This window comes from Electrona antarctica, assembly GCF_951216825.1.
Source record: "Electrona antarctica genome assembly, chromosome: 11".
In the NCBI taxonomy this organism is placed as follows: Eukaryota; Metazoa; Chordata; class Actinopteri; order Myctophiformes; family Myctophidae; genus Electrona; species Electrona antarctica.
This window is the reverse complement of record NC_136792.1, coordinates 50,266,819-50,283,273: the sequence shown is the minus strand read 5'-3', so window position 1 is coordinate 50,283,273 and position 16,455 is coordinate 50,266,819. Positions and strand designations below refer to the sequence as shown.

The following is a 16,455-nucleotide window of genomic DNA, read 5'->3' as shown; positions in this document are numbered from 1 at the left end:
ACGCACCTGTGATTGATGATTGATGATTGTGATTGATGTCCACTGGCCTACGCACCTGCTGTGCATACGCCTGATTTCTAGGTGCGCGAAAGCTTTTTCCTACAGATCTGCTATTTTTGAAAAATTCTTGAAAATGTGGCGCAAATCTTTGAATATATATATATATTCTTTCAGAGCGAACGTTTTTAACTCAAGTCTTTGCCTCTAGGAAAACAACATGTTTTCGTATGAATAAACGTAACATGAGATATATAGCTGGATAGCTATAAACACAACACGAGATCACACCAACACTGGTATCTGTATTCTGTATCGTCTAACACAGAAATGGTGGTATCGGGATCGGATACTTAGAAAGTGTATCACGACATCCCTAGTTTCTCTAATATTTTTTTTATCCCACGATTTTGTAACCCACTTTTCACCCCTGTGTCAATTATCTAATGTGATCCTGGGCTCTACACACCCTCCGCCAACCTAGTCCCCATATATGGGGGACATGGGGAGAGCAACGGACTTGAACTCATGCTTCCTTCATGCCCGAGTGTCCAAGTTGCTCCTTTACACCTGACAGGGGGGAGTTTCCCTGGTTGGACGTAGCGCGTGGAAGGAACACATTATTCCAACCAGTTCCTTTCCCCTCCATCAGGCGCCCCGGTTGGCCAGGGGGAGGCGACATCCCTAGTTTGAAGTGAGGTCTTTGACAGTGAACGATAATGAACACACATCATTTACACATACATTTGAATAAAAACATTTTAACCCCAGACAGTATCTTATATTAATATTTTATTAGCATTAATAATAATAAATAATATTATTATCTTCTATTATTATTATTATTTTTATTCCACTACTTTAATGGCCCCGTAATATTTCTAGCGTTTTCACAGTTTACCAAAGCTAGTCATCTCCGTGTGTTTGTAGATCTGCAGTCAGTCCTCTCCGTGTGTTTGTAGATCTGCAGTCAGTCCTCTCCGTGTGTTTGTAGATCTAAACGTCACCATCTTCATTTCAAGTTGACATGGACTCGACATTTAGACTGTAAGGAAAGTGGAGGAACAAATTATTCTGTTAAAATAAAGACACTCTTCTGACTGGGAAAAACGTTAATTCAGTGTGTTAACGGTGTGTGTGTGTGTGTGTGTGTGTGTGTGTGTGTGTGTGTGTGTGTGTGTGTGTGTGTGTGAAGCTCTATATTGTGACAGTAGTCATTGCTATAGTGTGTTCAGTAACAGTGTTAAATAGCTCTATATTGTGACAGTAATCATTGCTATAGAGTGTGTGTTCAGTAACAGTGTTAAATAGCTCTATATTGTGACAGTAGTCATTGCTATAGAGTGTGTGTTCAGTAACAGTGTTAAATAGCTCTATATTGTGACAGTAGTCATTGCTAGAGTGTGTGTTCAGTAACAGTGTTAAATAGCTCTATATTGTGACAGTAATCATTGCTATAGAGTGTGTGTTCAGTAACAGTGTTAAATAGCTCTATATTGTGACAGTAATCATTGCTATAGTGTGTGTTCAGTAACAGTGTTAAATAGCTCTATATTGTGACAGTAATCATTGCTATAGAGTGTGTGTTCAGTAACAGTGTTAAATAGCTCTATATTGTGACAGTAATCATTGCTATAGAGTGTGTGTTCAGTAACAGTGTTAAATAGCTCTATATTGTGACAGTAATCATTGCTATAGTGTGTGTGTTCAGTAACAGTGTTAAATAGCTCTATATTGTGACAGTAATCATTGCTATAGAGTGTGTGTTCAGTAACAGTGTTAAATAGCTCTATATTGTGACAGTAATCATTGCTATAGAGTGTGTGTTCAGTAACAGTGTTAAATAGCTCTATATTGTGACAGTAATCATTGCTATAGTGTGTGTTCAGTAACAGTGTTAAATAGCTCTATATTGTGACAGTAGTCATTGCTATAGAGTGTTGGTTTGAATGGTTTATTTCGATCTATTCAGTTAGACATTTTTTTCTTTTTTAACACGATCGAAAAGGAATAGGCAGAAACTTATAGCTTATGTATGCCTGTACTCATTACATAAGAACGAGGATAGCTATATGGTTTATATATGTATATGGCTATGGTTTATATATGTTTGTTCAGTAACAGTGTTAAATAGCTCTATATAACAGTAGTCATTGCTATAGTCTGTGTTCAGTAACAGTGTTAAATAGCTCTATATTGTGACAGTAGACATTGCTATAGAGTCTGTGTTCAGTAACAGTGTCAGGTGTACCTCATGCCTGCGCATGAGGGGCAGGGGCAGCGCCAGGTGGCAGTGAGGACAGGCACTGATCAGGTCGTGGTCTCCCCCAGAAACCTGCTCCTTACTGGGCCGGTCCCAGAAGGAGGCTCCCCCGACAACCTGCTCCTTTCTGGGCTGGTCTGAGAAGGAGGCTCCCCCGACAACCTGCTCCTCTCTGGGCTGGTCTGGGAAGGAGGCTCCCCCGGAAACCTGCTCCTCTCTGGGCTGGTCTGAGAAGGAGGCTCCCCCTAAAACCTGCTCCTTTCTGGGCTGGTCTGAGAAGGACGCTCCCCCGAAAACCTGCTCCTTTCTGGGCTGGTCTGGGAACTCAACAAGCCATTGCTTATAGGTGGCCTCGTCTTCCTCCTCCTCCTCTCCGGACATGGCGGGACACTCCAGCTAGTTGTAGAGACAACAGGTGTCATTGCAGCATGTGAGTTTTATTAACGATACGTTGTTGCGTCACATGAAATCCGTTCTGCCGTCGGAAAGCCACACAGCAGCATCAGTGCTCCAGGACGGAAAGGATGTGGAACAAGTAATTAGCCCATTTAGACCTGAGATCAGATTCTAAAAATGTCTTCTACATCCTGACAGTTTTCTGAAAAAGCTGTTTCTAATGTCAGTGGTTCTTCGATTTTTCAAAAATAGCAGACCTACAAGCTCGTAGCGCGCCACTCGGTGGCGCGCTATGAGCTTGTAGATCTGCTATTTTTCAATAGCTAAAGCGTAACATAATGCTAACACCAAAAGGGGTTCCCGCCCAAAATGGGATAGACTGGTTAGAACTCCAATCTAATCTCCCTACTATAGGTACTAGATAGTGAAGAATATTTGATGAACGCCATTTCACATTTCCTGCTGTAATACTCCATTCAGGGTGACAATCTCTGAATCTCTCAGCTGGGCAAACATGTCATGACACACAGCGAGTCCTTAGCAGGCTATAGCATATATTCTATATTCTACATAGAAGTGTCTATTTGTACGTCTCTAAATGTTTTGATGAATTGAACAAGGTGGACCCTCTTGTAAACAAGTGTAATGCTTAATTGGGTCGTCCACTCACAGTTAACAGTCTTTGTATTGAGTTTGTGCTTGAAATGTACTGTAATTCTGCAAACTGTTAATACATATTTCAAATCAATCAATCAATCAAAGCAGTGGTTCCCAAACTTTTTCATGTCAAGGACCCCCAACATTGTTACGGCTCTAGCAGTGATTCTCAACCCGGTTAATTTCAAGGACCCCCAGTTTGACATGCATTAGTCTACGAACCCCCATTTAATGGCATTTGACCCCCAATGTATTATGGTAAAATCAATGTTAGTTTAACTCTGAGAGTGTACAAATGGAACCAAAAAGGACCCGTGAGGGTCCGTTTGGTTGCATTTGTACACTCTCAGAGTTACAGACCCATAAGGGTCCATTTGGTCCCAAACTATCATTTAGCTGGGGACCTCCTGTAACTCCCTCAAGGAACCCCGGGGGTCCCCGGACCCCACTTTTGGAACCACTGTCCTAGAAAGTATCTTTGGGTGTTAGAGGGAGAACAGTTCTCTCTATGGTTTTATTTACATCAATGAAGTTGGGTGGTATGCATTCCTATATACGCATTAGAACAGATGAGATGAAATCCCATAGATTGATTTGATTTCAGCTTTGATACTGTCGTTATGAGGTTGCCGTTTGTAAATAAGCTGGAAGAGACACAACGAGCTTCAAATATCTGAAACCTTTTTTACTTTGTATGCGAAATCGCTGAAACTTTCTTCTATCCTGCCTTGATGCCCTTTATACCCCCCCCCCCCCCCCCCCCCCTTCCATAACACGATGGGAACTAAAATCAGTCACTTTTTTTTTATGGCACACAGATAGGACTTATTTGTCGAAAAAGGCTTCACTTGTACACTGCTACAGTTAAAGGATTTTACGGTGCAGGCAGCACAGGTTCTGAACAAAGTTCAAGACAGGTTTATACCTCGTGTTCTTCGATCTTTGCTGCTGGGAATGGTTTCTGGCACTTCAGACAACTCACTGACAGATCAACTGGAAAAGAAAGAAAACATAATAAATAATAATAATAATAATAATGTATCGGGGGGGGGGGGGGGGGCCCGTGAAGAGCTCTACAGTCAGCTCTATATATGAACCAATAGCCTAAACTAGCAGATCTACAAGTCCATGCGACACGCTGTGAATGCATTAACTACGAGCTTGTAGATCTGCTAAATCAGCTAGATTAAAACGCGTTTCGGCCTGTGTGGCCTTCGTCAGCGTTATCAACGTTATAACGCCGACAAAGGCCACACAGGCCGAAACGTTCGTACGAAAGGTTCGTTATCAACGTCAGAGGTAAATAAATTCATATGAAAAGGACATACAATGAGTGCTGGCATTTTCTTCATTTCAACTTGTATATTCGAGCCTTGCACCGTAAGGACTTTAATCTAACCTGGAGTGTTGCTGGTTGTCTGCTTCGGCGGTACTTTCTTGCTTGCATTCATGAAAGCACCGTTGTCGGCTGTATCTTTGCCGGCCTTCCGGGAGTCTGACCTTGCAGAGTAGATGCCGGGACAGGTCCCGGCGTGTCCTGGGTGGTCCTTCAGCATGATGTAGCGGCCGCAGTCGTCACAGCGCTCGGTGCGACTGCCACACGCCACGGTGTGCCCCTCCAGGGCGCGCCACGGCACGGCCAGCTGGCAGTACCCGCAGCACACCAAGCGCTCCTCACACTCATCTGACTGGGAGACAGAGACATGGGATAGAGTTAGGGTTAGCACTTAGCACCACCCAGCTGGCAGTACCCGCAGCACACCAAGCGCTCCTCACACTCCTCTGACTGGGAGACAGAGACATGGGATAGAGTTAGGGTTAGCACTTAGCACCACCCAGCTGGCAGTACCCGGAGCACACCAAGCGCTCCTCACACTCATCTGACTAGGAGACAGAGACATGGGATAGAGTTAGGGTTAGCACTTAGCACCACCCAGCTGGCAGTACCCGCAGCACACCAAGCGCTCCTCACACTCATCTGACTAGGAGACAGAGACATGGGATAGAGTTAGGGTTAGCACTTAGCACCACCCAGCTGGCAGTACCCGCAGCACACCAAGCGCTCCTCACACTCCTCTGACTGGGAGACAGAGACATGGGATAGAGTTAGCACTTAGCACCACCCAGCTGGCAGTACCCGCAGCACACCAAGCGCTCCTCACACTCATCTGACTAGGAGACAGAGACATGGGATAGAGTTAGGGTTAGCACCGCCCAGCTGGCAGTACCCGCAGCACACCAAGCTCTCCTCACACTCCTCTTGACTGGGAGACAGAGACAGGGTTATGGTGTGTTCACACGGGCAGATGCAAAGATACAGACAGTCTACCATTCATTGTCAATGGAAGCCAGCGACATGAAGATACAAAGATGGATACAGTCTACCATTCATTGTCATTGGAAGCCAGCGACATGAAGATGCAAAGATGGATACAGTCTACCATTCTTTGTCAATGGAAGACATCGACGTGAATATGCAAATATGCAGTCTACATACTATATTCATGAATCCACTTGCTGACCGGCTGTCGGCAATGAGCAATTTTTTTTATAGGGGAATATATGTAACCATACCATTAACAACCCATATACTGTAAGGCAATATTTTCACAATTTCATTATGCTTTACGTAGCATGTGACGTGTCAAACTAGGGGGTTTTACTTTTCATGATTCGAGAATCCATTCCAAGCACTTTATTTTTTTTTAGCCCAGGGAGTGTTTTTCGTGCAAAACTAATACTTGGAATGGATTCAGAATCATGAAAACCCCCTAGTTTGACACGTAACATTCTATTTAACCCATTTTAGGCAGTAGCGGAGGAGGTAGAGCGGCCCCTTGGGGACTGTGAGGTTCCCGGTTCGATCCCTGTGGGCTTCCCCAGAGTTAGTGTCCGAGTGTCCTTGAGCAAGACGCTGAGCTTACATTTCATATCACAAACACCATCAGCTACACACAAACACAAACGCACACAATTTACCTCATGATCCACCAGACGACAACGCTCCACCTTCTGCTTGCACAGGACACACGTGATCTACACACACGCGCACACACACACACACACACACACACATGCACGCACGCCGAAATACACACAGTTAACAAATTAATTATAAAGTGCATGTTAGGCCTCGTACACATGTATCAAACAAATGTTCTGTGCTCTGTCTGTGATTAATGGCTGCCACAATGCAATTCCAATGGGAGTCACATGGTTTGACCAAACATTTGTGTTTGATGGGGCAGCAATCAGCAATCCTACCGCGCACTCAGATCAGCCAACGCAGGGAAGGTGGAAGTACCTTCACTAAAAACGCCGGGACAACGCTCCACACGTCCCAAACTCTTCTCTCCCTTCTGGCTCCAAAACTGTGGAATGCACTTCCCATCACAATCAGAACTGCAGCCTCACTCCCAATCTTGCGCCGTGGTCTGAAAACCCACCTCTTCAGACTCCACCATGGCCCGTAGCACTTGCCCTAGCCTAGCCCCTTAGAAAGCACTTTATGTAGACTTAGAAAGTATTTTAAACAGACTTATAGCATGTTACGTAGACAGCACTGCATTTTATGTAGTCATATCACTTTATAGTACACGTATTATATATAATATAGTATAGTATGTATAGTTTACATAGATATTCCACTGTAACGTTCTTAGCTTACGCATGTTTCATGATAACTACTTTTTATATATGCGATGTATGCCATGCTTTTTTGTTATTGCTTAATGTAAATCGCTCTGGATTAACCCATTTTGACCTGAGATCAGATTCTACAAATGTCTTCTACATCCTGACAGTTTTCTGAAAAATCTATGTTTCTATTTCAGTGGTTCTTCGATTTTTCAAAAATAGCAGACCTACAAGCTCACATTCGATAATTAATAAGTGGCGCGCTATGAGCTTGTAGATCTCTGTTTTTTTTGTTTATCATTTATTTATTAATTATCGAATGTGATCTTGGGCTCTACACGCCCTCCGTCAACCTGGGGAGAGCAACGGACTTGAACTCATGCTTCCTTCATGCATGAGTGTCCAAGTTGCTCCTTTACACCTGACAGGGGGGGAGTTTCCCTGGTTGGATATAGCGTGTGGAAGGAACGCGTTATTCCAACCAGTTCCTTTCCCCTCCATCAGGCGAGGGGGGAGGCAGTTTATAGACCAGGATTACTGCATGTTTTTGTGACATGTACCCTAAGGGACACGGGGAGAACATGTGGGGGTACCTACCCTAGGGGACACGGGGAGAACATGCAAACTCCACACAGAAAGGCCCTTTCGCCAACCCCCGCCTCGGGTATGGGCACTGATGAGAGAGAACACGCCGCCAGTGCCCACAGTGTCCCCAGTGGGAATCGAACCCAGGACCTTCTAGCTGTGAGGCGACAGACAGCTCTACTGCCCCAGAGTCTCTGTTTGAGCGAGGTTTCACCACACCCCCCAAACAACCAACTCTTATTGGTTCAGATCTACACGCTAACTATCTATTGGTTATTTGATTGGTTCAGGCTACGTCGCAAGTCGCAACGCGATGGCCGACACTGGAGTTTTTTTGCGTGATTTCGTGTTGAAATGCTCACTGTAGTAAATGCCTGTGTAGATGAGGTGTCACAGAGTGAAGGACTGTGTGTGTGTGTGTGTGTGTGTGTGTGTGTGTGTGTGTGTGTGTGTGTGTGTGTGTGTGTGTGTGTGTGTGTGTGTGTGTACCTGTGTGTGTTGCTCAGAGCGGTGTGTGTCCATTGACCCTTTAGGGACAGGTTCGTCACAGTCGGGGCACAACGTGAGGAATCGTCTACAGTGAGACTCGTGCAGGTCAAAGTTCACCTCTGCCACCTCTTTGTGACTGCACACACACACACACGCGCACACACACACACACACACACACACACACACACACACACACACACACACACACACACACACACACACACACACACACACACACACACACACACACACACACACACACACACACATTCCATACATTCCACATGGACATTATGACAAAGAACTAAAATATTTAAGGTGTTTTTATTTTTTCAATTTTAGATATAGAGAAAGTATAATGTTTTTAGGCACATATTTGATCCTTTTAAGTAATTTTGCACGCACGCACGCACGCACGCACGCACGCACGCACGCACGCACACACACACACACTAGGGTGACCAGATGTCCCCCTTTGCGTGGGACAGTCCTAGCCTGATTGTCAGCCACATTGTGACTAGCAGGCATCAGTGTTCAAATGCCATAATAGTTAGTCCACTAATAGTTGGCTTTCTGTTGTAAAGCTCTCATTGCCTCTTTCCTGCAAAATGTAGCCTACTATTAAGTCTGTTAAAATAACATGAGAAATATCCCCTAGGCTACGGTACCAAGTCAGCCATACTACCCATGACCAAAATTTGGTGTTAGCATTATGTTATGCTTTAGCTATTGAAAAATAGCAGATCTACAAGCTCATAGCGCGCCACCGAGTGGCGCGCTACGAGCTTGTAGGTCTGCTATTTTTGAAAAATCGAAGAACCACTGACATAGAAACATAGCTTTTTCAGAAAACTGTCAGGATGTACATTAGAAGACATTTTTAGAATCTGATCTCAGGTCAAAATGGGTTAAAACCAAATGTGAGATCAGAGGGGTTTAACAATGAAATGATAGGTATTATTAGGCCTACATGGTCGAATATGACATCAACGCATTTGAGTAATAAGTTGCTAAGGCCGCCCCGTCCCCCCTGGTTGGTTCCACACAAATACTTCTGTCCCTCAAATTAACAGTTTGGATTTGATTCTGGTCATCCTAAAAGGGCATCAGCAGCTACAGACAGAACAACAACAGTAAGTGAGTGCTTGTCTATTGAAGTCTATGTAATAGTGGCTCTGCAGTGCAGGGTGACAGGTTTGAACTGCACAGAACCTGTATTCTCAGTTGAGATTCTGGTTGGTTTACATTACTGGTGGTCAGTACAGTAGTCAGGCTGCATTCAGGTGTTAATGGCAATACCAAAATAAGTCGGAAGTCCATGAGCCAGAGCTCCAAATTTGGGTTCCTAATCTGAGCATTATATGAAAATATGCCAGAATTTGCATAACTTTCCAGAATCAAAACAAGAGGCAACCTTCTTATTTCTTCTTATACATGTTAAGGTTTTAAGTAATAAGTTGCTACCCCCCGTCCCCCCGTCCCACACAAGTGATACTTCTGTCCATCAAATGAACACTTTGGATCTAGTCTCACACACACACACACACACACACACACACACACACACACACACACACACACATGATTGGTTGATTCGTATAGCTAATAAAAATGTAGTGTGTCACAGTGAGTCACGCAGTGAGAACACAACGTTCCATAAAGTCACTAATAACTCAACTGTCACCAAGGTTCTGGGAAGCAGTCTGAGCATTTTGTAGCCCCAATATGTTCCCTCAGTCCTATACACTACAGAATTAGCGTAGGGACTGAGGGAACATATTGGGGCTGAGCATTTTGTACAAACACAGCTGGCTCAGTGGTGTCATGGTGTTTATTTTTTACTGGTTTTAACAATGCCACGCGCACGCACATGCACGCGCCCGCCTACATGTGCGCATGCGCACAGAACAACAGCCGACAGTGACAGCTCAGCTGACATTGGCCCAATCCCAATCGCCTCCCTCAAGCCCTGAGCCCTGAACCCTCATTGACTTTAGTGACGCCCGCTGTAAGTGCTTGAGGGTGAGAGGCTGCAAGGGCTCCAAATTGTTGTGAAAGGAATGGGACAGCACTTTGAAGATGAGTCCGCCATTCATGACACTTTGCATCACTTTATACAAACTGTCCTTATTCACAGCCAGTGCCTATACATGCTTTTTATGTTTCATGTTTTTATGTTTATTTTAGTATTTAAGCTGATTGTTTTATTATTAGTTTCATAAATACACTTTCCTGTGTGATAGGGGTTGTAATATTCATATATATAAAATTCCTTATAAATTGCATTTCCATATTATTTTACTTTGCTCATTAGTCATTTCTCATCATGTTCCCATATTATTATTATTATTATTATAGTTATTAAATATATAGCCTATCCTTCCATTCCGTCTCCCTTTGAGAACAGTGAGAAAGCACTATTGTGTTTGTTGACATTCTAACCGCGATACATAACTAATTTGCATATTTAAATGATTGGCGTTCGGAGGATCCACTCATTAGGTGCTGCCACACTTATAAAAGAGCCGCGCACGTCTTAAGCTGTGCGCAGCTTATTTTCCGAGTTTTTAGACAGCTGGTGGATGGAAAAGAAGCTCCACCTCCGCGGACGACTTGCGCGACGGCCAGATTCCCGGAAACGCTCTCCTCCGCGCAAGTCGGAGCTTAATTTCCATCCACCAGCTGTCTAAAAACTCGGAAAATAAGCTGCGCACAGCTTAAGACGTGCGCGGCTGTCGACCGTTTTGCGCTTAGGTGTGGAAACACTGATTCTCCTGGTAACGCTATGAACTGTGGGTAATTTGGTGTTAAATAGTAGTAGGATAAATAGTAGTAGGATACTTTAGGAACTTTTATAAATATTCTCAAGGAATGCCTTGAATTAAAAGGTGTAGAAAGTATCATTGTGTGAAAGGATAAACAAAAACAACGTTTTTCTAATTCTAGTCTTGATTGCATTTGCATTGAGTTTCTATGTTCTAGTTGCAGTTAATTCAATGTGTGTTTTAGACACACAAAAGCAGTTAAAATAATCAGACATGACAACTTCTTTACTTTTAACTACTTTATTTTGAAAGAAAGCTTCAGAGATGGAACATTTACAACATGATTTACTTTTTAGTAATTCCAGGGAGCTTCCACCAACTCTTACAGGGTTTGTCTGATACGACACTTGCAACTCTTGTGCAGTTGCTCTCAGCTGGTGCGTTTCCTCACCCAACTTGCAAAAAAGGTTCTTTGTTCCCCATTTAGAATAAACCTAAACCAGAAACCTAAGTAGCAAATTCTGATTTAAGCTCAGTCTTTGAACAATCCATTGAACTTTAGGCCTGCCTAGGCTACTTAAACTATCTAATTAACACATAAATTACACTAAAACATAATTGCTCAGACTCTTCAACAAAGATGGCAAAAACAGAACTTTGTTCTGTACTTATACACACAGCCAGCCAGCCAGGCAGGCACTACACAAACAAATATATGTGATGTATGCCATGCTTTTTTGTTATTGCTTAATGTAAATCACTCTGGATTAAGAGCGTCTGCTAAATGCCTAAATTGTACACAAAGCTACTTAATGAAGTGGTTGCACCACTTAAAAACAAGGAAGCCTATGCCTTTGCCGTTTCTATTGGGGTCCTTCATATTCAACTATATCCCCCCCCCCCCACTTTTTCCCCCCCTCACTGTATATGTTTCTTTTCCCTTTTTACCTCCTTTATGATGAATTCCTGTTCTGTTCTTTGACTACCGGTATATAGAAGTGTCTATTTGTACGTCTCTAAATGTTTTGATGAATTGAACAAGGTGGACCCTCTTGTAAACAAGTTTAATGCTTAATTGGGTTGTCCACTCTAAACAGTCTTTGTATTGAGTTTGTGCTTGAAATGTACTTTTGATTGATTGATTGAAATATTTATTAACAGTTTGCAGAATTACAGTACATTTCAAGCACAAACTCAATACAAAGACTGTTAACTGTGAGTGGACGACCCAATTAAGCATTACACTTGTTTACAAGAGGGTCCACCATGTTCAATTCATCAAAACATTTAGAGACGTACAAATAGACACTTCTATATAGTCAAAGAACAGAACAGATCATGAATTCATCATAAAGGAGGTAAAAAGGGAAAAGAAACATATACAGTGAGGGGGAAAAGGGAGGGGCGGTGGGGGAAATTCTGTAATTCTGCAAACTGTTAATACATATTTCAATCAATCAATCAATCAATGAAAAAGCATCATGCAGACGTTTAGAAAAATATGTACAGTAATTTTCGCTTTTTTGCCATTTTGTATTTTGTTCAGGTAAAGAAAAGCTGCATATAGGCTATTATTGTAGCCTGTTATTAAGTAGCAATTGTAGCAATAACAATAACATACAAATATGTATGCATTTCTGTCAAGAAAAGGTTATTTTCGATTATTTCTTGCTGATGGAAACAGCTGTACTTTCATGATGATTTATTAAACTTAAAGGACAACTTTAGTTTTTTTCAACCAAGGTTCATGATTTAGGTTGTTATAAGAGAAAGTAAAAGATGAGTGTTATTTTTTTTTTCATTTGCTGCTTTCTTTCGTTTTAGGGATTTTAGCTGTTTTTGACAGGGGGGTGGGGGCATTCGAGCATGGGGCTAAATATGTATTTTTTTACAACATTTTATAGCGATTTATTTTTGTATTATTTACTATAGTCCTACTAGACGCCAAGAAATTACATCTGGCCACAAAAGATCACAGGATCTACTGAATTTGAAAGGTAGCCTACTGGGGGGTAGCCACACTGTGTGTCATAGGCTCAATATGTCAGTTTGACACATTCAGTAGATCCCGTGATCTTTTGTGACCAGATGTAATTTATTGGGGTCTAGTAGGACTATAGTAAATAATAATAAAGAAATCGCTATACATTTTTGTAAAAAAAATACATATTTAGCCCCATGTTCGAATGCCCCCGCCCCGCCCCTGTCAAAAACAGCTAAAATCCCTAAAACGAAAGCAAGAAATTACACTCATCTTTTACTTTCTCTAATAACAACCTAAAACATGAACCTTGGTTGAAAAAAAACTAAAGTTGTCCTTTAAGAGAAACACATAGCCCAGTAAATAAATAATAAATTAGGTAAATGCACACTTTCACTTTGCCCAGCATTCAATGTATGTTATTTATAGTTGACTTACTTCAGGCTCGCCTAGTTGGTCGTCCGCTGTATAAAATGTACTTTTGCTACTCGGTGGAGGACGAGGCATTCTGAACTATTATATATCGTACTTGACTGGAGTAAAATTATATTATATTTTCGTGAACGGAAATGGCAACTTCCTTACTCTGATTTTGGGAGCCTGCCTGTCTTGACTTGTATTATTTATTTCCCAACAGGGAGTAACCTCGCACAGCAGACTATCCAGCACGTACTGTATCTTCCACCTCGGAGACGCCGGCTGTGTCAGTAGGCCAATCAGAGGCAGGCGGGGCGTTACCATGTCTATGCTCGGACGTAGACAGACGCCTATGGCCCAGAGCTAAGGGGAGGTGTCGGCCGGGGGGGACACTCACTGCCAGCTAGAAACCTGTTCTGCAAGTTGCTCGAAGTCGGCTAGCTTATTGACCAAAGGATTTTTGCATTTATTTTGGGTACAGTGCGTGTTAAATACTTTTTATTAGCACGTGCATTCCATACATTCCATAGGGCTGGACCCTGATACTCTAAGGCTGGACCGCACATGGACGTCACATATGAGTCGACATCATCAACGTGTGACGGGAGCAGTTCCTATATTGAGTGAAATATTCTCTTTTTATGAAAGAACTAAAATATTTAAGGTGTTTTTATTTTTTCAATTTTAGATAAAGTATAATGTTTTTAGGCATACATTGTCTTATTAGCCATGGATCCTTTTAAGTACATTTTACTTCGCACGTACGCACGTGCACACACACGCACACACGCGCGCGCACACACACACACACACACACGATGATTCGTACGGCATTATGTACAAACACAGCAGGCTCTACTTTAAGACTGATCACTTTTGACCCAATATATAAACTCTAGGATGAATAACTTCAAATGTAGAAACGTCTCACCATTGATCACAGACGCGTGTACCGGTAGTTTGTCTGTTGTCCATTTCCAGTGATGTGTGGATAAAAAGCAGTGTTATCCAACCCCAGGTGATTCTAAACTCAGACAGTCACACTGACACTCAGAGTGGATTTAACTCCTGCTTTATCAGGAAAATGAAAGTGAAACCATGCAGTGTTGTGGCGTCGGTTGGCCACGAGGTGTCGCCGTTGTACCATCTTTACTACCGCAGGGCTAGCCATGGATCACACCAGTCATGATGGAACTTCAACCTGCTGTTTTTTGCGATTGATTGATTGATTCATTGATTGATTGAAGTATTTATTAACAGTTTGCAGTTTGCAGAATGTCAGTACATTTTAAGCACAAAAACTGTTAACTGTGGGCGACACAACGCATTACACTTATTTACAATATGGTCCACCATTTTCAATTCATCAGAACCAGCGGTGACAACTACGGGGGTGCCTGGTAGCTGGCTCACCCCTGATCAGAACATTTAGAGACGTACAAATATACACTTCTATATAACCAAAAACAGGAAATCATCATAAAAGGAATTCGAAACGGGCCCTCGTAAATTCTGAATCCCCCACCCGCCCCCTTTTCCCCTCACTGTGTATGTTTTCTTCCCCTTTTTACCTCATTCATGACGATTTCCTGTTTTTGGCTGTATAGTGTATATAAGTGTATATTTGTACGTCTCTAAATGTTAACCCAAAATCTGTTTACCCCTACGACCACACTCCAATGGAGCGTTCCAGCTCAAACCATCCCGCAGCCTAGGGGCAGGTTATTTGGGTAGAACTCTGACCCAAACCACCTTATTAATATAGGGGTGCCTGATTTATAGTGGTTATTGTATTACCATTCTTATACACACACAAACCCTGACATAGGCCGTCACAATATAAATATATATATATGGGGGACTCAGGAGGCCCACTGAAGACCTGGGCAAGTTGCTTCAGTTTATATAGTCTTGGTTATACAGGCAGGTATAGCTGAGTTAGGGGGAACACACTCACCTGGTTGGGCTTAATGATACATGTCCTAGACTCACTGTCAGCACTGTGTCTTGTCTTGCAGCACACACAACAGAGAGAGAGAGAGAGAGAGAGAGAGAGAGAGGCGCACGCACGCACGCACGCACGCACGCACGCAAGACAGAGAGAGGCAGTGAGAGAGCAGAGAGAGAGAGACTGCATCATTTTCATCTATAAAGCCATTCTTGGTGATCTACCTCCTTACATTTCCTCCAAATTATATTTTGTTGTAATTTTTCAACCTATACGGTACAGTACCAGCATTCAAATCTGAAAAAAATGTCTCTCTTTCTTTGCCCCTTGGTCATGGAACGACCTGCAGTCCAGACTAAAATTTGCCTCGAAAGTTTCTTTGGGAAGTTTCAAGGGGATAATTTCCGATGTACAGTCAAACATCTGCACATGTGAGGTGCAGTGTGGATGTTTAGTAGCCGTGGTATAGGCCTCTATATTTATTATTTCTGTTCATGTTGGACTTGTTGTATTTTCTCTCTGACTTAATGCAGTTAACCCATTTAGACCGATTCTAAAAAAATATCTTCTAAACAGTTTTCTGAAAAACCTGTTTTTATGTCAGTGGTTCTCAACGTTTCCATGTCAAGGACCCCCAGAATTGTCTGTATTTGCCGCAGACCCCACCAGAAGCAAAGAATTGAGTTAAAAACTTTCACTCTGAAAAAATATATATTCAAAGATTTGCACCACATGTTCACGATTTAAAATAAATAGCAGATCTATAAGCTCGTAGCGCGGCACTCGATGCCGCGCTATGAACTTGTAGATCTGCCATTTTTCAATAGCTAAAGTATAACATAATGCTTAAAACACCAAGGGGTTCCCGTTAAGTAAATATAACATCAAAAAGTTCATCTTGAACTGATAGTAGTGTACAAGGCTATCCAACACACATAATACCTTTTTCTTTGAAAGCCCTTCACCTGACTCCATGTCCAGATCAGCTGACCTTTTCTGATTCTTCTCAGATAGATAGACGGACAGACAGACAGACAGACGGGATTTCATTACAAGGAAAAATAAAGTGTTAAAACTAACTTAAAAAAAATCATGTAATATTACAAGAACAACCTACACAGTTGAAGTTACCTTTTTCTTTGAAGGGCCGGGGATTTCCTCACCCCCCTCTTCACCCAGAGGAGTCACAGGACAGTGGGATGGCTAATGGTAGAGAGCAGAGTTCATCAGCGTACCATGTGCCAAGCCTCAGCATAACCTATACCCACATTTGGGACTAACCGTTTTAGAAAAAGGCAATAAAAACTAAGCTATGCTGA

The 16,455-nt window shown here is 42.4% G+C and overlaps 1 protein-coding gene across 3 annotated transcripts; it reads right to left on the bottom strand.

Moving 5' to 3' along the window:
• Positions 1–872: 872 nt before the first annotated feature.
• On the bottom strand, positions 873–14,215 carry xaf1 (XIAP associated factor 1). Of its 3 annotated transcripts, XM_079514784.1 has the most exons (7): positions 14,120–14,215; positions 8,024–8,159; positions 6,293–6,349; positions 4,713–5,001; positions 4,239–4,306; positions 2,249–2,656; positions 873–1,042 (listed from the first exon to the last, which is right to left on the bottom strand). In XM_079514784.1, the coding sequence occupies exons 1-7, from the start codon at positions 14,161–14,163 to the stop codon at positions 1,010–1,012; spliced, it is 1,035 nt and encodes a 344-aa protein (XP_079370910.1). In that variant the 5' UTR covers positions 14,164–14,215; the 3' UTR covers positions 873–1,009. The 3 variants fall into 3 exon arrangements, with proteins under 3 accessions (XP_079370910.1, XP_079370912.1, XP_079370911.1); XM_079514786.1 differs by lacking the exon at positions 8,024–8,159 and having other exon boundaries at positions 14,120–14,213; XM_079514785.1 differs by lacking the exons at positions 8,024–8,159; positions 14,120–14,215 and adding an exon at positions 13,210–13,331.
• Between the last annotated feature and the right edge of the window lie 2,240 nt (positions 14,216–16,455).

Bases quoted from the DNA above. Each gene is read 5' to 3' on its own strand.
- xaf1 (XM_079514784.1), bottom strand. From the start codon at position 14,163: ATGGACAACAGACAAACTACCGGTACACGCGTCTGTGATCAATG. The intron at 6,350-8,023 runs GTACACACACAC...GCGTGTGTGTAG, and splicing joins GCTCTGAGCAACACACACAG to ATCACGTGTGTCCTGTGCAA. The intron at 2,657-4,238 runs GTATAAACCTGT...CTCTACAACTAG, and splicing joins CAAAGATCGAAGAACACGAG to CTGGAGTGTCCCGCCATGTC.